This window comes from Euleptes europaea, chromosome 6 (genome assembly GCF_029931775.1).
Source record: "Euleptes europaea isolate rEulEur1 chromosome 6, rEulEur1.hap1, whole genome shotgun sequence".
In the NCBI taxonomy this organism is placed as follows: domain Eukaryota; kingdom Metazoa; phylum Chordata; class Lepidosauria; order Squamata; family Sphaerodactylidae; genus Euleptes; species Euleptes europaea.
Window position 1 is genome coordinate 63,495,118 of NC_079317.1, and position 23,260 is coordinate 63,518,377.

The following is a 23,260-nucleotide window of genomic DNA, read 5'->3' on the forward strand; positions in this document are numbered from 1 at the left end:
AGACCACGTCACCGCTCTACAGATGTCGCCCACAGGAACTTTTCTATGGAGAGCAGCAGAAGAACCCTGCGCCCTGGTGGAATGCGCCCTAATGCCCAAGGGGCATGTCACCTTCGCCTGTTTATAGGCTATTCTAACCGCCGTGACCACCCACCTCGCTATAGATTGGGCCGAGGCGGCTCTACCTTTCTTAGGACCTTGATAGCATACAAACAGGGATTTGGACCTTCTAAACTGTTTGGTACGGTCAATATAATATAGGAGAGCTCTTTTTACATCAAGGGTATGTAGTGTCCTCTCTGCCTGAGAGGAAGGATTGGGAAAAAACACTGGTAGAACTAAATCTTGAGCTAGGTGAAAGGAAGAGATCACCTTGGGTTTAAATCTAAAACTAGGGTGGAGGACCACCCTTTCATTATAAACCCTGAGAAAGGGGCTATCAATACGAAGGGCTGCCAGCTCCCCTACTCTCCTAGTTGATGTCACAGCCACCAGGAAAGCTATTTTAGCTGACAAGAATGACAGATGTACGTGAGCTAAAGGCTCAAAGGGTGCTAGCATCAGTTTGGCTAGGACCAGGGAGAGTGACCATTGGGGCGTTAGTATAGGAGTAGGAGGAAATAAATTATTAAGGCCCTTCAGAAAGCGTTTTGCAAGGGGATGGGAGAAAACTGTATAACCCTCCACCTTATCATGGAAGGCCGAAATCGCAGCCAAATGTACCCTTATGGATGAGACTGCCAGTCCCCTCTTGGTTAATTCCAACAAATAATCCAAGATGCTAGGAACAGGACAGGTAAAGGGAGAAAAACTTTTTTGATTTGCCCAAGCTAAAAATCTATCCCACTTCCTGTCATACGAATAACGAGTCGAGGGCCTTCTAGCTTGCAAAAGGACCTCCTGAACCGGCTGTGAACAACCCACTAATGAGAGGGAAGGATTCTCCACGCCATGAGGTGTAGTCTCTGTACATCGTGGTGGGCCAGATCCCCCCAGCGAAGTAGGTTCGGGTGGTCTGGAAGTGGCTTGTAATTCCCCCCCGCCAGGTGTGTAAGAAGGGTGAACCATATCTGTCTCGGCCATCGGGGTGCTATGAGAATGCAGTCGGTGTTGTCTGCAGCTATCTTCCCCAGAACCCGGGCAAGCAGGGGGAATGGGGGGAAGGCGTAAAACAGGCGGTTCGACCAAGTGAGTTGGAAAGCGTCTCCCAGGGACAAGGGGTCGCTCCCCGCGAGAGAGCAGAATTCTACTGCTTTCTTGTTGCCCCTGGTCGCAAACAGGTCTATCTGAGGAATGCCCCATTCTTGGAAAATGGGGAGGATAAACTGATCCTGTAGTTCCCATTCGTGGTTTGTGGTAAAAACCCTGCTCAGGGAGTCCGCCCAGGCATTGTGGATCCCCGCAATATGCATGGCACGCAGGTCTATGTTGTGTCTCCCAGCTATTGCCCAAATCCTCTGGGCTTCCCTGGAGAGAGGAATGGAACCTGTGCCCCCCTGTTTGTTTACATAAAACACTGTGCAGGAGTTGTCCGATTGTAAAAGTGTTCTCGAGTTCTGGAGGATATCTGAGAATGAGGTAAGAACATAACGCACAGCTCTCAGCTCTAGAAAATTAATGTGCATAGACAACTCACTAGGAGACCATCTATCTTGAACATAGTGACTCCCGCAATGACCACCCCAACCCTCCATAGAGGCGTCTGTGGTGACTGTAAAACTTGGAGTCCAAAACCCCAGAGGGATCCCCTTAAGAAGATTAGGCTCAGAGAGCCACCATTGTAGTGATCGCAGAACAGGCCTAGGGATAGACAGTCTATACCACTTGGAGTGGCGAGAGCAGTCGTAGGACCGAATGAACCAATTTTGCAGTTCCCTCATTTTAAGCCTGGCTAGAGGGGTCACTGCAGTGGTCGATGCCATTAAGCCTAATAATCTCTGTATAGAGACTACTGGTTGGTGTCTATATCTCATAAAAAGCTGGACTAGCCTCTTAATGGAGGACACCCTTTCAGTGGGGAGGAATGCCCGACCTGCTGTGGAATCTAACACGGCACCAATAAACTGAGCTCTGGGAGAAGGGTTTAGTTTAGACTTTTTCAAGTTGACCATCAGTCCCAGTTTTGAACAGGTAGAGAGAACCAGCTGCAAATTGACGGAGAGAGACTCAGGGCTAGAAGCCGTGAGCAGCCAATCGTCAAGGTAGGGATAAATCGTGCATCCCTGGTCTCTGAGGAAGGACATAACTACCGCCATGCATTTCGTAAATACTCTGGGGGCCGTGGCAAGGCCGAAAGGGAGGACAGAATATTGAAAAAATTCAGACCCATAACGAAACATTAAGAAGTGTCGATGTTCAGGGTGGATAGAAATATGGAAGTAAGCGTCCTTCAGGTCCAAAACTGCGAACCATGTATGAGGTGAAATAAGTTCCATCACAGAGGGTAGGGAAACCATTCTGAACTTGGAAACTCGTAAATATTTATTCAAAAATCTAAGATCAATAATGGGTCTAGAGCCCCCATCCTTCTTATCAACCATAAAGATACGAGAAAAGAATCCCAAACATGGGAGGTTAACTTTTTCAACAGCACCCTTCAGGAGAAATTCACCCAGTTGGGGTGCAAATTCTGGGAGTGGGTTATCTGCCGCAGAACTGGCAGAGAAACAAGTAGGGATGGATTTAAACTCCAGGTGGTAACCCTGGGAAATAACCCTGAGAACCCAGGTATCAGAACAGATAGCCTGCCAGGCCTCAGAAAACTTAGCCAACCTATTCCGGAACGGTAGCCCCTCCTCTGAGGGTTGCGGAAATAGTCAGAACTTTTGTGAGGATTGTCTCTGATCTTTGTTCTGGGGGTTAGGGTGAGAGCGTTGCTTGAAACCGTGTTTTGGTCTAGGTTGCTGATGTTGGAATTTATCCTGTTGAGGATACGGGTGAAATCTTTGAAATCTCTGGTATCTGTTGAAGGAGGGGCCGAAAGATTGCTGACGGTATTGAGGTTTGTCCCTCTGTTGTTGGTGAAAAGGAGGGGCCACCCCTAGAGAACGGGCGGTCTGGCGGTCCTTCTTGAGGTTCGTGAGAAATTCTGTGGTTGACGAAGCAAACAGGGTATCGCCTTCAAATGGGAGATCTTCGATAAGTGATCTCGTGTCCAACGGAAGGGCAGTAGAGCGAAGCCAGGAGTGGCGACGTAGAGTGATTGCTGAAGCCATCGTTCTAGCTGCACTATCTGCGGCATGTTTGCCTGCGTTGATCTGCTGTCTCGATAAGCGAGTGGCCTCTGCTTGGATAAGACGCATGGCATTCTTAGACTCCTCTGGCAGCAGGTCGATATGAGGGGCAGCCTTCTCCCACAAGAAAAGCTGGTACCCCCCCATGATGGTTTGATAGTTGGATATACGGAAACTCAGGGCAGAGGAGGTGTATGTCCGTCTGCCCAGCTGATCAAGTCGTTTACTCTCTTTGTCGGCAGGGGTTGAATGTGGTCCCTGGCGCTGCCGAGATTGCATCTCCGTGGTCACTATGGAGGAGGGTGGAGGGTGAATTGTGAGGAATTCAGCCGACTCAGATTTTGTCCTATACAGGTTTTCCACCTTCTTGGAAGAAGCTGGTAAGGACGCAGGTTTCTTCCAGAGAGATGTAGCTATCTCTGAGAGGCCCTCCAGTATGGGGAAGGCAGCAATGCCCGGTGTATCGGGGTAGAGACGACTAAGGATCTTGTCCTTGGGTCTATTGTCCGTTGTGGAGATATTAATGTCCAATGCTTCAGCCATCCTTATCATTTGCTCCGTCCGGAGCCTGAGATCTTCAGATGGTGAAATAGCCTCTGTGTCCCCTACCAGTTCATCTGGTGAGGGTTCTGATACATCCTCAGAGCTTTCATCCCTTGACCCTGTCTCCTCAAGTTCGGATTCCGGTCTAGGAGTGCGCTGAGTCAGAGGGGTAAATGGAGAGGGTAGTTGAGGTGTATGAAGGACCACCGGTTCGCCTCTGATGGAGAGCTGTCTAAAGCGGCAGAATTCAATCCAGTCCTTGACCAACTCTGGGGAGATTGTGGGCCCAGAAGTGGAGGGAACTGGTTGGAAGATCTGTTGTGGTACCGAGGGGGTCGGTACCATGGAGGCTGGGTCTAGCGGGTCCGGATCCGTAATCAAGAGAGGGTCCTCGAGGGGATCCAGGTCTGCTTCAGAGTAGGAGTGGAACGGAGAGTCCAGGTGAGGCGAGGGCGTCCTCGGTACCGATGGTGGTACTGAGGGCGGTGCCGACGGTGGTACCGACGGTGGAACCGACGGTGGTACCGAGGGCGGTACCGAGATGGAGACGTCCGGTGCCAGGGGTCTTGGTGTCTCCGTAGGCCTCTTATGCACTGGATGGCCGGAGCTAGACGGCTTGTCAATGTTTCGTCTTGCGTTTGTGCTTCTTATGGCCCCGGGACGGATCCGAGGAGCTCGGATCCGAGGGTCTCGGTGTCGAACTGGTACCAGGGATCGGTACCGATCTAGTCGACTGCGTGTCTCCCGGGGTCCTAGAACCCGTCGAAGGGGAGGGAGCCGAGAGAGCCTTTTTCCACAATTCGGCGCTCAGCCGGTGCGCGCGAGCATTGCGAGACCGGGTAGAGAAGCCTTGGCATATGGAACATTTAGACACGTTGTGACCTTCGCCTAAGCAAGTTAAGCAGAGTTCATGTTGATCTGAGTGCGGTATCTTGGCCGGGCACTTCTTACAGATCTTAAAGGGGGCCTTAGAGGCCATCACGTAATCTTAGCTTTATTTGTTAACGTCCTTTAGTTACTTATTTTATTTTTAAGTTTCTTTCTTCTTATCTTTATCTTCTTCTTTTTTTTTTTTTTTTTTGTAGGAAAGAGAAGGAGGGCCGGGGCGCGGCCCACAGAACTTACGAACTCGGAGAGGTAAGGCAAGGAGCTCCAATCCAGGCGGCGGCAAAAAAGGAACTGAGGAGGGAAGGGGATGCCCCGCCCAGTAGCATGCGGGCTGCACGGCGCGAAGGCCGGCCCCGCCTGTGAGGGAGGGGCATCCCCGGTTGAGGACTAAGGCTATTGAATTTTTTCCGGCGGCAGGCCTGCGCGCAGGCGCAGTCCCACATGTGGGGCTGCACCGAAGACAGAAGATGAACTTCTCTTTTTCTACTTAAGCTTTGATGCTCACTGGAAGAACCTGGGCCAGTCATGTAAGCCTCCATGGACTCATTAGCGGAAGAACAGGATAAAAAAAGCAATATATGTCTAGTCAAAGGTTCCTAAAGAGGTTCTAGCACACACAATTGATGTTACTAAAGACCTGTTCATAAGTTACAGGGAACAAACATACAATCCATGTACAGTGTACGGTTGATCTTTCTTTATACATGCACTGAATAATTCTCATATTACATTTAGCACATGTACGCTTGAACATATGATTGAAACACACACATTTATCCAGGTACCGGTCCCTGGTTTCATTTGTAATGTGAATGTGCGTTGGTTCTTTCTTACAAACAGATGTATGTGTGTATATGCAGGTTGTATGTGCGCTCATTGTAACATATGAACAGAGATAAGGTTCTCTACATTTAAAGACATACATACAAGGTGATAGTTTCAGATGTTGCCCAGTTGCCCTGATGAGTCACAACTATTAGTACTGGGTATACAGAATACTACAATAATGTGTGCAAATGGCATCTTGGCACTTTCATTCTTCAGACTTTCTTTTAATATAATATAGCGCTTTAAATCCTGTAACAATGATGGCTTAATCACAGAAAACAGAAAGGATCTCCTTAAAACAAAATGGCTCAAATAAACCCTGAGGCTGGAACCCCCTAACACTTTAAGACATGGGCTATCAGTTTGTTTAACCGAGATAAACTTTTTTTTTATTGTCTAAGAAATCCAAAAATATTTCATATGCCTAAATTCTTCAGAAAGTCTCTTTAAACATGACTAAGTTCAGTAGTTAAAAGGTATATATCCACAAAAATAAATTCAGTTTCAGTGTAAGTCCTGAGTATAAACAGGAAAAGAGGAAGACCCAACAAGAGATGGATTGACTTTATAAAGGAAGCCACGGCCCTCAATTTGCAGGATCTGAGCAGGGCTGTTAAGGATAGGACACTTTGGAGGACATTGATTCATAGGGTCGCCATGAGTCAGAGACGACTTGACGGCACTTAACACACACACACAACACATAAGTCTGATGCTCTAATTTATTTTTAAAATTTTTATAACTGTCTTTCTCCTCCTCAACATGTGGACTCAGAGCCTGATCTTGGCTTGGACCAACCATTCATTCAGTCTCTCTCGTTTCCTTCTAATTGCTAATTTTGGAAACTGTGAACAGCAGAAAAAAATGAGACCCAAAGGCCCCCGACACATTCTTGCCTCATTTTATGTGTGTGTGCCAAGTGCTGTCAAGCACTTCTGACTTATGGCGACCCTATGAATCAATGGCCTCCAAAATGTCCTATCGTTAACAGCCTTTCTCAGGTCTTGCAATCTGAGGGCCCTGGCTTCCTTGATTGAATCAATCCATTTCATGTTGGGTCTTCCTCTTTTCCCACTGCCTTCAACTTTTCCTAGCATTATCGTCTTTTCCAGTGACCAAAGAATGCTAGCCTCAGTTTGGTCATTTTAGCTTCTAAAGAAGTGTCCTAGCTTGATTTGATCTATAGAACCCGCTTATTTGTCTTTTTGGCAGTCCACAGTATCTGTAAAACTCTACTCAAGCACCCTGTTTCAACTGAATGAACTTTCTTCCTGTCAGCTTTCTTCATTGTCCAACTTACACAACCATACAGAGTACTGGGGAATACATAGTATGAATGATCTTGAACTTTGTCGCCAGCAACACATCCTTACTCTTCAGGATCTTTTCTAGTTCCTTCATGGCTGCCCTCCCCAGTCTCAATCTCTTTCTAATTTCTTAGATGCAGTCTCCCTTTTGGTTGATGACTGAGCCAAGAAATGGAAAATCTTTTAACATTTCCAGTTTCTTTATCATCAGCCTTAAAGTTGTGCAATTCCTCAGCAGCCAATACTTTTGCCTTCTTGATGTTGAGCTGTAATCCTGCTTTGGTATTTTATGCTTTAACCTTCATCAGTAGTAGTTCCAGGTCTTCACTATTTTCTGCCAATAATGTGGTGTCATCTGCATATCTCAAATTATTAAAGTTCCTTCCACCAATTTTCAGTTATATGATCCGGAAGACAACCAAGTGCACTGCCAACATTTACTTTAAATTAAGCTGTTATTCCTATTGATATTCAATTCTTGGTCAATCCTAGCATAGAAAAACCTTAAGCTTAGGGTTCAAATCTAACAAACCAGCACAATTATCATATTTTACCCTTGAATGACTTAAGAACAAACCGGGGTTAGGGAATATGCTTCTCTCGTGCTGATACACTTCAGGGCAAATGCCTCACCTCTGAGCCATTGATGGCTAAAGCTTTTCGAAGAAGCCTGCTAGCATCCAAGTGAAGACCATAATGAATCAGAAGGTTTGCTAGATTTACTAAAGGGATATCTTGGAATTCATGTGGAGTCAGGTTCAGTGCTTTTCGTAAGCAAGTGAAGGCAAAGGTGCCGTTTCCAAATGCACGCCAGTAAAGGCCAGCTTCATTGAGCACTAGCCATAAAGGATCTCTTGCCTGAAATTTAAAAAACAAACATAAGAAGTAGGGGGAAAGGTTACCCATATTATCTTCACCCTCTCCTTTGTGGTATTAGTGGTTTAATGCTCCTTTAGATGCTACAGCTGCACAAGCATAGAACACACTCAGCAATCGTCAGCAGAGGACCATGTATACATGAAACAAAACAGCACACTCTAAAGGAATCTATCTCTATAAAAACCAGTTCCCAAAATTCCACTCCACTACGTCATGCTCTAGTATGACCAAGAAATACAGCACAGGCATTAAACAGAGGTGCAGGACGGATTATAAAAGATGCAAATCACAGGTTTAACTCCTCCAGCAATGGCATTCGTGAATACATATCTTTATTTTTTCCTGTATGCATGAACCACTATTATTCATTCTGTGGGGAAAATAAAGACCTACTCTTGGGCACAGCATTGCAACAGGAACAAAACCTGCCCTTCCAATATTTTTCATCAGACTGGAAGATCTGGAGAAGGACACATGTAAGAATAACTATTTTCACTGGGGTATCTGAATGGTCAGATGGGAAGGTGTTGACAGAAGCTGTTTTACTTGAACTGGCAGTTTTCCTTGAAGCCTTTATACTGATATCAAGGTAAAGATCTGATATGGATTGGAAGATCTTCCCCAAAGCCAAAAGTAGATCTCACCTTTCTTCAGGCATGCTGAGAAAGGACAGAATTCTTGCATTTTAACTTGTTTTGCAGCATGACAAAATAGGGACTCCTCTTCAAAATTATTTTTTGGCAATTTGAATTATTAGTAAAACCATTTGCCAGGTGAGGGAAGATTGTTTCTGGATCAATTAAGAAGCTACACAGTTCAACTGGAAATAGGAATTTTTTTTTTTTTTTTGGTCAAAAGGATTATTTGTGGTTTGTAATACTGGAGACAATACATACCGTATATACTCGGGCATAAGCCGACCCGAGTATAAGCCGACCCCCCAAATTTGAGGCCAGAAAAGGGAATTTCTTATTGACCCGCGTATAAGCCGAGGGTCAATAAGAAATTCCCTTTACCGGCAATGCTGCGCTCTAAAATGGCGGCCGCCATTTTAGAGCGCAGGGCCCCTGCCCCAGGTCGCCCTCCCGCCGGCCTCCGGGCCCTCCCAACCCACCCCGACCCCAGTGCCATCCAAGGGGGGGAGGGGGAAGAGCCCCAGAACCCCCTACTTACCTGAAGAGGCGGCGAATCGGCGGCGGCGGTGCGGCCTTCCTGGGCTGGCAGGAGGCCCCTGCCGGCCGGAGGAAGGCGCCCAGGCGCGTGGTCGGCGGTGCCGCAGCCGGCCTTCGCAAGGCCCCTCCCGGCCAGAGGGAGGCGGCCAGGCGCGCGGCCGGCGGGGGCCTTCGCAAGGCCCCTCCCGGCCAGAGGGAGGCGGCCAGGCGCGCGGCCGGCGGTGCCACGGCCGGCGGGGGCCTCCTGCCTGCGCAGGCAGGCCCCTCCCGGCTAGAGGGAGGCGGCCAGGCGCGCAGCCGGCGGCGCCGCGGCCGGCGCCTTCGCAAGGCCCCTCCCAGCCAGAGGGAGGCGGCCAGGAGCGCAGCTGGCGGCGCCGCGGCCGGCGGGGGCCTCCTGCCTGCGCAGGCAGGCCCCTCCCGGCAAGAGGGAGGCGGCCAGGCGCGCGGCCAGTGGCGACGTGGCCGGCGGGGGCCTCCTGCCTGCGCAGGCAGGCCTCTCCCGGCCAGAGGAAGGCGCCTGGGCCCGGCGGCGGCGGTGATGGAGGTAAGTTCCCCCCTCCCTCCTCCCCCCTCTACCGTATTGACCCGCGTATAAGCCGAGTTCGGCTTTTTCAGCCCTTTTTTTGGGCTGAAAAACTCGGCTTATACGCGAGTATATACGGTAAGAGATTCCAATATTATTGTGTTTTTAGAACTTGATTAATATTTTGATACGTTGTAGATTGTCTTGTCCTTTGACACTGACAACCAACTTTTGGTAAAGATGTATCAGTATTTCTTTTTTTAAAAAAGAGCAATTTTCACATTGGCAATAGGTTACATTCCTTACACCACCTCTTCACAGCCTGGAAACCATGTTCAATTCAGGAGAATGGGGGCAAGCCCAGGTTTCAAAAAAACAAGTCTGGTCCTGCCCCCTTGCCCTGTCTAGGACAGATGAGGATGGAGAGTAGAAAAACACCATGTAGCTGGAGAAAAGAGTCCCTCCATCTCTTGGCCACCTTAACAGGCTTTTTGCTAATAAGACTTAAAAGGCAGTGCAGCCATATTTGAGTTTGCCAAACTCACAGTCATGAACAGGGAAATGCTAGGACCCAGGATAAGTTTATTCTTTTCTTTCTCTTACCTAATGGCAAGATCCTTCAATATGCTTTATGAGCATCGGACTATGGCTGCTTTTAATAAAGTCTTAACATTATAAACAAGGACAAATAGAAGTAGTTCCCTGAATGATCCCTCCTCCCTTAACAGTGGCCTACTTGCATCAAACTCAATGGTGTAAGGGCTCAGAACTAAGGGCAAGGTCTCCTTGCCCTTTATACAGGGCTATGCCCGCTTGAGCTTGAGACCTCCGCTGAAGAGAATGAGTCCTACCCTCAGAGAATTTCTGCCAAGCTACCATTATGCCACTTGATTTTCCTTGCATTAAAAGAAGCAATAAAACAATGAAGAAAAAAAATGACAGGGTAATTCTAAACAGAATTATGCCCTTTAAATCAATGGGCTTAGAAGGGTATACCAGCTTTGGAATGTACTGCTTACCTAGCACTTTATATTTTTTTTTTATTCCGGCCGATATTTAATATTGGCAACAGCAACATTTTATAAGATTTCCCCCAGTCGCTTCATTTGTTAAAATTGCAGGCTAGATATACAGAGCAATGTTATTTCTACTGTGTAAGAGGAATATTGGTCTGTAATCTGCTGCTCCACAGCTTTCTGTATCCCCCAGACGGCTCAGCCACCAAAATATTTTCAATTATGCCACAGTTTGCTGGAAATGAGTTGAGCTTCTAGTCACCTGTCCACTGTGGATATTAAATTCTTTATTTGCACATCCTGGGTTGGATCCTGCAGATCTGTTTTGCTAATGATGATGTTTTCCTCCAGCACAAAAAACCTTGCTCTCACCTAAGAGGTTCGGCTACCAGAGGAATAAATTTATTTGTTTTATTTATTTAGTTCATTTCTCCCCCACCTTTCTCTTCCAATGGGGACCCAAAGCGGCTTACATTGATCTCTTCTCCATTATTTTATCCTTACAACCCTGTGAGGTAGCCTCCTGTGCAGAATGACTCCTTGCACTGGAAGAAAGCACCACCATCAGCAGAATGGATCCACAGGATCCAACCCTCTGGATGCGAGAAGGAGAGCATACTTTTATCTTAGTTTTACTGCATGGCCTTGATAATTTTCTTGCACGGAGGCTGTAAGATCTGACCCGGTTAGGATTTTTCCATGAATTAAACAACTACATTTTCTAAGTCATTCCACTTATTTGTTGTTTAAATGAAAAGAAATTAAGTAGAATGCCTTAAATTACAAAACAGATACTTGCTTCCATGGAGATCATGGTGCTCAGGGATTCTGACAAAAACGCTGTATACCCAAAGAAGAAAGCAAAAATTACACATTGCAGTAACTAGAGGTGCACTTACCTTTACAATGGCATGATGGAGAAACGATCCTATTTGCTGCTGGGAAGACGATTGATTATTGACACGAGAGTATAAGATCTGGACAATACAGAAAGAACATTGAAAATCCTAATCAGAAGTATAAAAGTAATGCAAAAAGGTAACTTGGCTATTCAGATTTACTGCCCTGAACAATGACTGGATTTTTATCACAAAGGGAAAAGCTGACAGAGTGTACTTTCTGAGATTGTGGATAAACTGGTAAGACTATATTTGAAAACAACAACCCAAAACCACTACATTAATTTCATAAGCTTGGTATAGGTGCAGAGTGACTCTGAGAATAAAAAATATAAAAGAGGTAGCAAGCTATGCTGACAGAGAATGGTTGATGATGCTTCTCCAGCAGCAGAATAGACAGCAAGGAAATGAAAACTGGGCTAGAAACCGAGTGTCTCAGTTTTGCTGCATGAAGTCCTAATAGTTGGCATTAGACGACAGAGAAAGACATAACAAGTTATTCTCCCCACCATCAATCCAAATCAGACAAAATACATTCTAAAGCAACTTGGTATAGCAGTAGCAGCTCCTTTAACTTATTTGGGGGTGGGGGAGAATGGTACTTAGCATTTATGTAACACTTTGCTTTGCTATACATAAACTTGCTGTAATCCTTACAATCTGGCAAAGTAGGTCAAATTTTATTATATTGCAGATTGACAGATGACACTGAGATACCAGAGTTTTGCCTAATGGCAAAGGAGAAATTCAAACCAGGGTCCTTCCTCCAGGACAGATTCCTAAGGCACTCCACTTGTCACTCCTCTCCAAGAGGATAAGGAAACATTAACAAGCACTCTTTAGGTGCGATCTGTCAACCAGTTACAGATCCCCCTAACAGTAATAGGTTCTAAGTCACATTTTACCATCTTGTTAACAAGAATATTACGTCAAACCTTATCAAAAGCCTTACTGAAATCAAGATAAACTATGTCCCCTGATCCAGCAAGGCAGTAACTTTCTCAAAAAAGGAGATGAAGTTAGTCTGATATGACTTGTTCTAGAGAAACCCGTGCTGGCTTTTAGTAATGACAGCCATCCTTTCTAAATGCTCTCGGACTGACTGATTTGCTCTAAAACTTTTCCAGGTATAGGAGTCAAGGTGACAGGTCGGCAGTTACCCGGATCCTCCTTTTTCCCCTTCTTGAAGATGGGGATCACATTTTAATACTCTCCTTTATATAAACTGCGTAAGCTAGACAAAGAAATCAAGCCCAAAGGATCTGATCAGTGCCAAAGAGGGTGCTTCTTTGATTGACCTGTATTCAAATTTGGTTTTATGTGGAAGGACTTCTTGCTATTAAGAACGTTCCAAGACTGGAAACATTGCAAGATATAGGAGCCATACACTGAAAACACATATTTCTTACTTGTTTTGCATGACTGTCTGGTATATTTTCTTTCAGATCCAGATGACTGGACAGTTCTTTCACCAACAAGTAAAATGAGTCTGCAGCATGGGCATCAGAAACGGAAGAACAATCTGGCTCATGGATGTCTGTATCTGCATGATCCTCCTCTGTGCTGCCAAGTACTGAGTGGATCCTAACCATCACATGAATCAACACACAAGAATATAATCAGACTGATTTTGCCACTCAGAGCATGGCTACATCCCTGTAGAATCAGCAACAGAAGAACCAATGCTCTTTGTTAGCTGTCAGATAACACACACACAGTAACTTTAAATTTGTGTTCCCCCCCATATCATATCGCTGAATGCTCCCAACAAGAATATTGTGTAGTACAATACTATACAAGCTTACTTGGAACAACATATCAGTTCAATAATATTTACTCACAAGTGTGGGTAAGCTTACAGCTAAATCCCACTTTTCTGATGGACCAAACACTTACCTTTGTTCCCTATTTTCTGGATGCAGGAAATAGGTTGGTAGTTCCTCTGGGGCGGGGATAGTTGGATAGGATTTTATACAATCTGATCTTTTAGGCCACAGAATATTCTGCTTTTCCTAGTCAAAGAAAGCACAGTTCTTCTTAAATTGTCAAGAACATTGTTACTTTTATTACTCTTTTGATTAGCTAGTTGCTGTGATAAGGTATTCAAATATAGGCACACTGAAAATCAAAGCATTTAAACATTTATGAAGCCAAATGCATGGTCATAGCTGTCCAATCCTTATCATTTGACAGATATATTTTCTGTAGTTTTGATCTCTATTTACCAGAGTTGCAATCATAGCACTGCTTTCATCTGCAGCGTGTAGCAGGTAATAGTTATAATGGAATGAAGACTGACGCACAGGTTATGAACAGTTAAATTGGTATATATATTATAAATGTATTATAAAGTATCATCAGGCCAACAAGATTTATTTGCCCCGGTGTATACATATTGCTAGTTGTACACTTCTGCTTTGAGATATCACCATTAAGGATTTCTGCTTTCCAGAAAAGAGGGGCTATTCTGTTGACTTACCCTATAAGCATCAGAATCCAGACCCCATATTGAGAACACAGAATGGACTAAAGGGGATGATCCCAAGGAGCGGCTCAGATCACTGTGGTTGGCATGAAGTTCAGAATTTATGGATGTCATACTTGAAACTGAATCACTACCACCAAACTAAAACCAAGAAAAATGAGAGAGGTACCTTTAAAACATATCTTTGAAATGCCTTACTAAAATTATCATAAACATTGCCTTCAGAAATACTAGCATTTTACCTAGCCCAATTTTTTAAAAACAAGGTCCAAGGTCACTTTATAGTTCTGAAACATCAGCCAAGTTTTGGCATAAACAGGAACACACCTGCGTGGGTACAGTTTCAAACAAGTAATGAATTATGTTTTTGGTATTACACAGTTCATTAGAAATCTTTATTCGTAGCTCTGAGGAAGCATCAGATTAAGGGTATGTGATAGTCTGAGAAAACTACCATTGGTCTTCATGACTTTGGACAGGGACATGAACTGACTCTTCAGGGTTTTAGGACAAAGTCCTTGCTGGATATCAGCACGGAGGAAGCCTAATACCTCTGCTACTGTTGCTCTCCTACTGTTGCTCTTGAGAAATTCATGTGTTAACACAATGTAGTGAATGCCTTCCAAGTCACTTCATAGATCCTTTTCATTGAGCATCTTCTGGAGGAAAGCAGCATGTCTAAGACTGGTCTCGCATATCTGAAAGCAATGTCAGGCTCTCCCTTCTGCTCCAGGTGAGCTGGGATTGTATAGAGAACACTGAATGTGCATTTCATGTGGTGTTGGAAGAATCCAGAAAGAGTGAACACATGAACACATGAAGCTGCCTTATACTGAACCAGACCCTTGGTCCATCAAAGTCAGTACTGTCTACTCAGACCGGCCCCGGCTCTCCAGGGACCCAGGCAGGGATCTTTCACATCACCTACCTGCCTAGTCCCTTGAACTGGAGATGCCGGGGATTGAACCCGGGGATTGAACTGCCATGGACATTCGTTTTGAGAACTGTGGAATCCTGGACTAATACTGTTCAATGAAAATCACCTCTGCTCTGTCTGGGCTGATCATATTAAGGAAGAGTGTACATCTACAAAGCAAATCTCTGGTCCAGGGATGATTTAGAACAACTTCCCCTTCTGCTCCCTCTGTCTTCAACCAAGAAACGATCCTAGGAAGTTTGTTATCGGCTGGTGATGTGAACAGATCTAGAATTGGTCACCCTAGGCTTCCAGCAATTACTCAGAAAATCTTCTTATTCTTGACCTATTTCCTGAGACCCGGATCCAGTCAATCTTGGCGCTGATTTGATGTTGATATGCTGGGCTGAGGTAGTTGTGGTGTCACTCCAGTCAGGGCAGTAGCAGGAGGGCATCTTGCAGCACCTTGTACTTCCTGATATGGACCTTTTTTGATATGGACCTTTGCTATGGTGGTGTCTATTTATTTATTTCTCTTATACCCCACTTTTCTCCCAAATGGGGACCCAAGTGGCTTACAATAGTCTCCCTTTCTTTATTTTATCCTCACAACAACCCTATGCATTAGTTTAGGATGAGAGTGTATGACTGACACAAGCAAGCTTCTGTGGCAGTGGTGATTCCGACCCGGGCCTCCCAGATCCTAGCTTGACACTCTAACAACCACAGCACAGTAGCTCTTAACCTTGTCAGCTAAGATAAGGATCCCCTTTTTCTCTACTTGGTGTTTGAAAACTTCTAGGGTTAATCTAATGACTTATGGCTTAGCCAATTTATGCTGTGAATTGTCTCTGCTCGATACCTCTTCCCTTCAGCTAGGGAATTGAGGCAGTGAGCCTCCCCCACCCCCCGCAAGGCATCCACAGGGACTTTGACTGAAGTTGAATCCTTGAGTGGGCTGGCCACTGGCAAGTTTTGGAGCTGGGCTCTTTGAGATGAGGATCTTCATTCCTAGAGACTATGGTCGCTGACACAAAAGTACCCACTGGAGTATCTTCTAGTGGGATACTGAAAGAGTTGATAGCTGTGCCAGGGAATGCATACACTTTTGGCAATGTTGATTACATTTTTGATGGCTTCTGGAGTGTCCCCCACTTTGCAGACTGCTTCCTTGAAGGATTCGGAGAATCACTTGCATAGCCGCCTTCATTTTGGATAGACTCTCAAATTCCCTTAGGGCTCAGAGGTGGATCCTTGAGACTGTTCAGTACAGTCAGCCACACATATCTGAAGGGGCATAAGAGACTTGCTGGGACCTCGGTTCTGTTGGCTGGAGACTATTGCAGACTTTGGTGAGGTTTCTGGAGGACACTCTTCTGAGCCTCCACAGGGCCTCCTTCCTCCATAGTGACAGAAGCTAAGTCTCTGAGCATCTTCAGGAGCCGGCACTGTTTGTCTTCAGCTGAGACAAGCTGTGACACATCTGAGAAAGCAGCCATCTTTTTGAAAGCATTCATTAGAATGATTCTAACGATGTTTTCCCCCACTTAGGGCAGGGGTCCCCAATCTGTGGGCACCTTTGACACTCAGAGAACAGGGAATGGGCTCCACCATAAAATCACTGCTGTGGGGTGCAGGAGGCAATACAGAATGTTGGGAAGCTGCCAGTCAAGCATCCTCCTATGATGGAGGCACCTGTCTCCAAATGGATGCTTCTCAAAGATGAACCCTCCAGTAAGGTGGAGGAATACCAGGACTGGGTCTCTGCTTTTGGGAAGGGATGCTTTGTTGGGGAACCAAATGAACACTGGGAAGCCCAATGGCAGGCACCACACTGGGGACTAATGCCTTAGCAAGAGAGGTGGTGCTGTTGAGCAGTAGGTGAGAAGAAAAGCTCTTGAAATGTCCTACTTCTGTGGAGCAGAAAGGGAATGTGTTGGGGATATGACTTTCACCCAAAACAGAAGGACTGTGTAAGATATTCAGCATAGCCCTGGCCAGGGAGCAACTCTCACAAGGATACCAGGCTCCACCAATGGAAGAGGAAGGGAGTCACACAGTGACTTCAGCTCAGCATCTGTTTATTATCTCTGTTTTCGACAACAAAGGGTTTCCTGGTCAGGTGGTATAGGAGAGTGTTCAACCCTTATGATACAGAAAAGGAGCTCTGCTTTCCCAGGAACAACTTAAGAACATTTTTCTACAAAGGATACTATTATTTACAATTGCATACAAAGAACAATGCCTAACTTTATATTTACTCAGCATTGTATGCTGAGCATGATGTTACAGAACACTTCAAGACAGCCTTAAACGCCAAAGGCTTTATGCACGTTCAGGGAGGTGCCCATTTCAGCATCAAGAACTTTATAGATCATGGAGTGAAAAAACCACTGTGCTACAACAAACCTCAACATATTCAACATTTTCAAACATGTCACCACGGTGATAGCGGACAGGCTGGTCCCACTGGCAATGCAAACTGTGCTGCTGGTTGCCCAAGCGACAAATCTGATGGTTTCCTGAAAAATACAAACATAAAACAAAAGTTCATATTTCATGACATGTTGCCCTGCATCGTTTAATGCCATAAAGCATGTGAGTGCTCAACCAGTGTATCCTTAGATAGAACATATAATCTAATCTATAATAATGCTTCTGTATTATTCCTTGAGCAACCCTCATGGAACATAGGTGTTTCAGATATCCTGTTACCTTTGTTTAGTTGTGTGCATATGCTGCTAACGGATGTGAGATACAACACCACTGCAACAGTTCAGATCTGTACTGCTTACACATCGAGTGTGTTCAGTTCGTTGAGAAAGAGAAATGTCTGGTCATGGAAAAGGTGGTAAAGGTTTGGGAAAAGCGGCAAGAGGCATTGTAAAATTCTTCAAGATAATATTCAAGGTATTACCAAACCTGCCATCCCCCATCCGGCTCGTTGGGGAGGCATTAAGCGTATTTCAGGATTGAACTATGAAGAAACACGTGGTGTGCTGAAAGTTTTCATGGAGAATGTGATCAGAGATGCTGTGACCTACACCGAGCATGCTAAAAGGAAGTCCATGACTGCTATGGACGTCGTCTATGCTCTCAAGGGGCAGGGTCTCAGCCTGCATGGGTTTGGAGGCTGAAAGAGTTATGGCCTTGAATGACGCACAACTCAAAGGGCCCTTTTCAGGGCCACCTATTTGTACATGAAAAAAGCTGTTTGATTTTCTTTGGTGAAATTTGAATAAGTGGGAGAGAGATTTAATGTTTAAATACTTGGGTTTTTTTCATCTTTTGAAAACGGAAAGTTAACACCCTAATTTCCCACTATATTTGAGTTTTTGTTACAACCTGGAATGTTTTTTAAAGGTGCATGTGTTTTGTTTGTTTTGCTTTAGTAGGCCAGCTAGGGAAAAAACAACAACCTTGACAGCAAAAAAAGGGGTAAGTTTATCAGCAGTAATGTACAGAAGCTCCATATATAGAAGCACTAATCTGAATACTTCATGCTGGAGACAACAAAGAAACAAGGTATGACCTGGAACAGCCCTAACAGCCCAGACTAGCCAGCACAGTGTAGTGGTTAAGAGTGGTGGACTCTAATCTGGAGAACCGGGTTGGTTTCCTCACTCCTTCACATGAAGCCTGCTGAATGACCTTGGGGTAGTCACAGTTCTCTTTGAGCTGTCTCAACCTTATCTACCTCACAAGGTGTCTGTTGCAGGGAGAGGAAGGGAAGGAGATTGTAAGCTGGTTTGATTCTCCCCCAAAGGTAGTGAAAATCTGCATATAAAAACCAATTCTTATTCTTATTCTCATCAGAGTTTGGACCTAAGCAGGGTTGGTACTTGGATGGGAGACCACCAAGGAAGACTGGGGCTGCTACGCATAGGAAGGCAATGGCAAACCACCTCTGCTCCTCTCTTGTCTTGAAAATCACACGAGGTGGAACTTCATGGGATTGCCATGAGTTGGCTGTGACTCGACGGTACACTGTACCTTTAGTTGCCCTTTATGCCTAATAAAATGCTGCTCGGAAGGGCTCCCTGGCTTTGGGAGGAAGCTTGGAGTAGTGTGCAAAGGGTAATGCTACCGAATGGGAGGCTGAAGAGCTCACACATAGCCCTTTAGATCTTGATCATGGAAGTTGAACAGAACACTACTCACAGGCTCTGTGTAGATAAGCAGAACTGACTGAAATGTAAATGGATCAAACAATTCTCGAGCTGGAATATTTCTCCAGCAAATGTTCTACTCAATAGAATACCACCTGTCAGTTATCAAAAAGCCCTGGTTCCATATAAAAACAGCATTCCTTCATGACCCAAATGGACACTTTTCATTTTCCAAATTAGTTAAAGAATGTTCATAACGCGACGGGTACCAAGTTGTGCTTCTTTCGCCATCTGTGTCTCATGGATGATGTTCCTCAAGATCTGCTCTTCCTGAATCAGCTTGTGCTTTTCTAAGATCTCCTGTTGCCTCAAGTAATGGTCATGCTGCTTCTGATATTCCTTCAGTTCATTTAAGGTTCGCTGAAGTGATCTAAAAAAAAGTAAAAGAAAATTAAGTTCGAGAGGTTTTAAATTTTCTTTTCTTACGGATATACGTTAGCACTAGCTTCATAAAGGTTGGGAATTGCTGTCTGTTTGGTTCTTTACAATGTTTTAAGTAGGCAGAGTTGAGCTATAGCTTGCCACAATGTGAATAAGACCAGTGACAGAACTTTGCTTGAATTTAAGGGAATGTACTACCTACTTACACACTGACCTGGAAGGCCCAGGTTAGCCCTATCTGTTCAGATCTGAGAAGCTAAGCAGGGTTGTCCCTGGTTATTACTTAGATGGGAGACCACAACAGAAGTCCAGGGTTGGTACACAGAGATATGCAATGGCAAACTACCTATGCTTGTCTCTTGCCTTGAAAACACTACGGGGTCTCCCTAAATGGGAGTGCGGCTTGACACTTTCCACCACTGATACCTACCTATGCTGGGCCTCCAGTTTCTGCTCGAGCTTTTGCTGACATAGGACAGCATGCTTCCTTTTTATCGCTTGCTCAAACCCTGGTTTGGCCTGTAGAGCATGATCATAACACAGTACTGAGTGGTTGTATTCCCCAAGCATCTGAAAAAGGATTGAGAAAAAAGGCATGTTAGCAGCATTCAGAGAGCAATACAATACTACTTTTGAGCTTCTTTACAGCAATGACTAGTTTCATCAGGGGATTGCTCAGAAAGTCAAATTATGTGTAACACGTTAGCTACTTCAGTAAAGCTCTCAAACAAAGGTCTCAGATAAAAAACTGTGCCCCTGTCTTACTGCTCAACAGAACCTAAGCAACGTGACACAACCATTCTAGATGATTGAAAAGATCATATTTACTGCATATATGTTTCCCAAAGTATAATAGCTAGTGAAGACGTCACTGTAATCCAGAGCTGCGTGGACCACGATGGCTGCATCAGCAGAGAAGTGTGCTCTGTGCAGCACGTTGGCCAGGTTTATCAGTGCAACATCTTTATTGTGCCTGAAAGAGAGGAAAAAAGAACCAGTGGTTAGTGAGATGTTAACAAAAGAGTTTCCCCAATGTAGCTCGGTTCTCGGCTTGATCTCAGGCATCCCTGGAGGAAGCCAAGATGACAGAAGTGGGAAGTCGCCTCCCTGAGTCTGTGCTAAAATAGATTTTAGGCAAGCTGCAAGGTCGTGACTGGGCTTGCAGAGCTGCTGATCTGGCTCCATACGAAGGGGCTCTTCGTCTCCCAATGTCACACATTGGTACTGCTGCTTTATGATTTACTGGCCGTGTTAAGCTAAAATATATTCTAAAATCACCTGGACTGGTAGACTGTCTGGGCAGAACTATGCTGGAGAAAGCAGCTGGGTTAGACTAGTTTTTAAAATACTGAATAGTTCTACTGGTGTTCTTTGCACTTTATCAACGTCTTTTGGTCATAGGACTACAACCGCAGACATAAAACAATCTATCTGAAACAGCTACACAATGCATGGATTTCAATAAACCTAATTTTATCAAATATTTGCCAATTACGTACTTTATTTATAATCCCAACTTTCTCCCCAGTGGGGAGAATGGGGCTTACATCATTCTCCTCTCCTCCATTTACTCCTGATAACAACCTTGTGAGGTACCCTCAGGCTGAGAGCGTGTGACTGGCCTGAGGTTACCAAGCAAGTTTCATGGCAGAGTGGGGGTTAGAACCTGGGTCTCCAGATCTTAATCTGACCTCTAACCACTACACCACTGAGGCTCTCTAACTCTGTGAGGTCATAGGAACACGCCTCGTTTAAATAAAACCACACAGAACTAACACAGAAAACAAAAGCCAGCTTCCTAAATCCTAAAATGATGCCTTGATTTATTACTCCACAACTCTTCTGTAGTCAGGTAATAGCGCGTGTATAACAATCACACAGAGAGAGAGCCAGCGTGGTGTAGTAGTTAAATTGTCAGACTAGGTTCTGGGAAATCCAGGTTTGAATCACAGGGGACATTCTGAAGAGTAGGGCAGGCAGCAATTCAGGTCTAAGCTTGGCAGTGAGCATCATTTTTGGATACATATAAAGACAGACATGTGTGTGTACAATTTTTCATAACTGGTCTTGCAGCAGCCATTTTTAATCCTTGGTGGAAAAATGGCTTAAAGACTCAGTTACTGCAGTCCTGAATTGGTCAGTTTCTCAACTCCACAGCCAAGGTAGGTTGAATTCAGCTTTATGTTTTTTTTATTAACCAAAATTCCATTGCCCACTTATATGGTTTAAACTTACAAAGGAATAGTCTATCTGCAACATTTTTATCCTGCCTTACTTCTAAGGAGATCAGCATACATATCCTAACTATCCTGTCAGGTCAGTTCAGGGAAGGAGGGGGAGAGAGATATTGACTGCAAGGCCATCCAGTGAGTTTGAAGGCTGAGTGGGAATCTGAATCTGGGTCTTTCCATTGCTAGTACAACATGCTAGTCTTGTTGCTATACTGTCACATTGCCTTAAGAGATGCTGACTATACATAATTAATTTGCATGAAGAGATCCTGAGTATGCACTCTTGCTTAAAAACACAAACAGGAGTGCCTTGGGGCACAGAATCAAATTTTACTTTGTCCAGCATTCTTTACAAGAATCCTATCAATCAGCAGCCACTAGGTGATCCCCCAGTGAACCACAATCTATGTTCTGCCCTTCCTTGCCCTAATATATAGGAATATAGGCTCATAAAGAACCCATTTGTCTAAAAGAACTATACCAGTTCTACCTCAGATGTCTGCTTTTTCTATACAGGATTTGTGTCCTTGATTTGCAAGTTAGCTTTTTCAACAATTTTGCAAATGAAAACATATGTAAGGTACAAACATTATTCATGAAATACAGGTTCACATCCTATTCTATACAAAAATATCTATGAAGGGATGCACCTGCATCACATTTAAAGCAACCGTGCAGCAAATGGATGTAGTCGGCTAATCAAACACCCAGGGCTTTTGATAGCCTTGCAAAGCAGAAACACATTTTCTCAATAACTGTGTCAAGATAAAACTTTGCTCTGCTATTTTAGTCCTTCCTTAGTGATGCTTAAGCTGAGACAAGAGGCAGCTTGACCAACAGACAACTAAATGACATATGGAAGTTAAACTGCATATCACAGACACACTTCCCAGCTTTTCATTCCTATTGTTTACGTGTTTAACTGGTAAGTAGATTTAACTGCAACATGCAATTAGTAACTTCTGACACATCTTACCCAAGGAAGGGTTGGGAGAGGAAGAGGGGTTATATAAAAAGGCAGTGAGATATAGTTAAAACACTTTGTTCCTGGCAAAGGGAACATTTCAAATCTGGTCTAAATGACAGACACCTCGGAATAAGCTTTACAAAGAACATAAAACCTTCATTGTGATTTGTTTCAGGTTAGTTTACAGCATATACTGAATATTTAGTCCTTCCTTAGTGATGCTTAAGCTGAGAGAAGAGGCAGCTTGACCTCCAGATAACTACATGAAATATGGAAGTTAAATTGTTTATCACAGACACACTTGCCTATCCAATCTAGACCAGACGAGACTGCAAATTCTGTTCAATTTATTTTTCAACTGTACAATGTGTAGTATTATGATACTTGTAAAAGCCATTTCCCTGCTTCATGCAGAAGGCCTCACCTTGAAGAAAAATGGAGTGCCCGCATAGCACACTCCACCACCTGATATGGCTCATTCTTTATTCGCCAGTAGAAGGAAGCCATGTTATACAATACCCAAGATGTTGAGTTCTGTAACAATAAAAAGATACAATCAATGTAAAAAACAAACCAAAAACAAATGCTGAGTCCTTACATAGAGAAAACTGAAAACAGATTCAGAACATACTCCTCTTTTCTGGTTTTCACAGTAAATGGTAACCATGAAGGCCAGAAAAATGAAAACAGACTTCTTATCATTATAAAACGAGTCAGCCTGTTACATTCCACTAGTACATCTTTGACCAGCTGGGATGTTTTCATTATAATGTGTACATAGATAGCATCTGAATAAGCCCTTGAACATCTAGTGCATTCGTG

General features: G+C 44.4%; 1 protein-coding gene and 1 pseudogene across 3 annotated transcripts in view; one reads left to right on the forward strand and one right to left on the reverse strand.

Annotated features, from left to right (window-relative positions):
* Positions 1-23,260, reverse strand: part of TTC17 (tetratricopeptide repeat domain 17) — an 86,081-nt gene that overhangs the window by 39,379 nt on the left and 23,442 nt on the right. For all 3 annotated transcript variants that reach the window (XM_056850789.1, XM_056850788.1, XM_056850787.1), the window contains exons 6-15: positions 22,863-22,972; positions 20,069-20,213; positions 19,671-19,810; positions 19,069-19,229; positions 17,100-17,212; positions 13,769-13,915; positions 13,186-13,301; positions 12,699-12,873; positions 11,290-11,367; positions 7,434-7,658 (exon numbers count right to left, since the gene is read on the reverse strand). In XM_056850789.1, coding sequence (XP_056706767.1) covers positions 7,434-7,658; positions 11,290-11,367; positions 12,699-12,873; positions 13,186-13,301; positions 13,769-13,915; positions 17,100-17,212; positions 19,069-19,229; positions 19,671-19,810; positions 20,069-20,213; positions 22,863-22,972 — 1,410 coding nt within the window. The remainder of the gene's footprint in view (positions 1-7,433; positions 7,659-11,289; positions 11,368-12,698; positions 12,874-13,185; positions 13,302-13,768; positions 13,916-17,099; positions 17,213-19,068; positions 19,230-19,670; positions 19,811-20,068; positions 20,214-22,862; positions 22,973-23,260) is intronic.
* LOC130478645 (histone H4-like) lies at positions 17,520-17,827 on the forward strand (annotated as a pseudogene).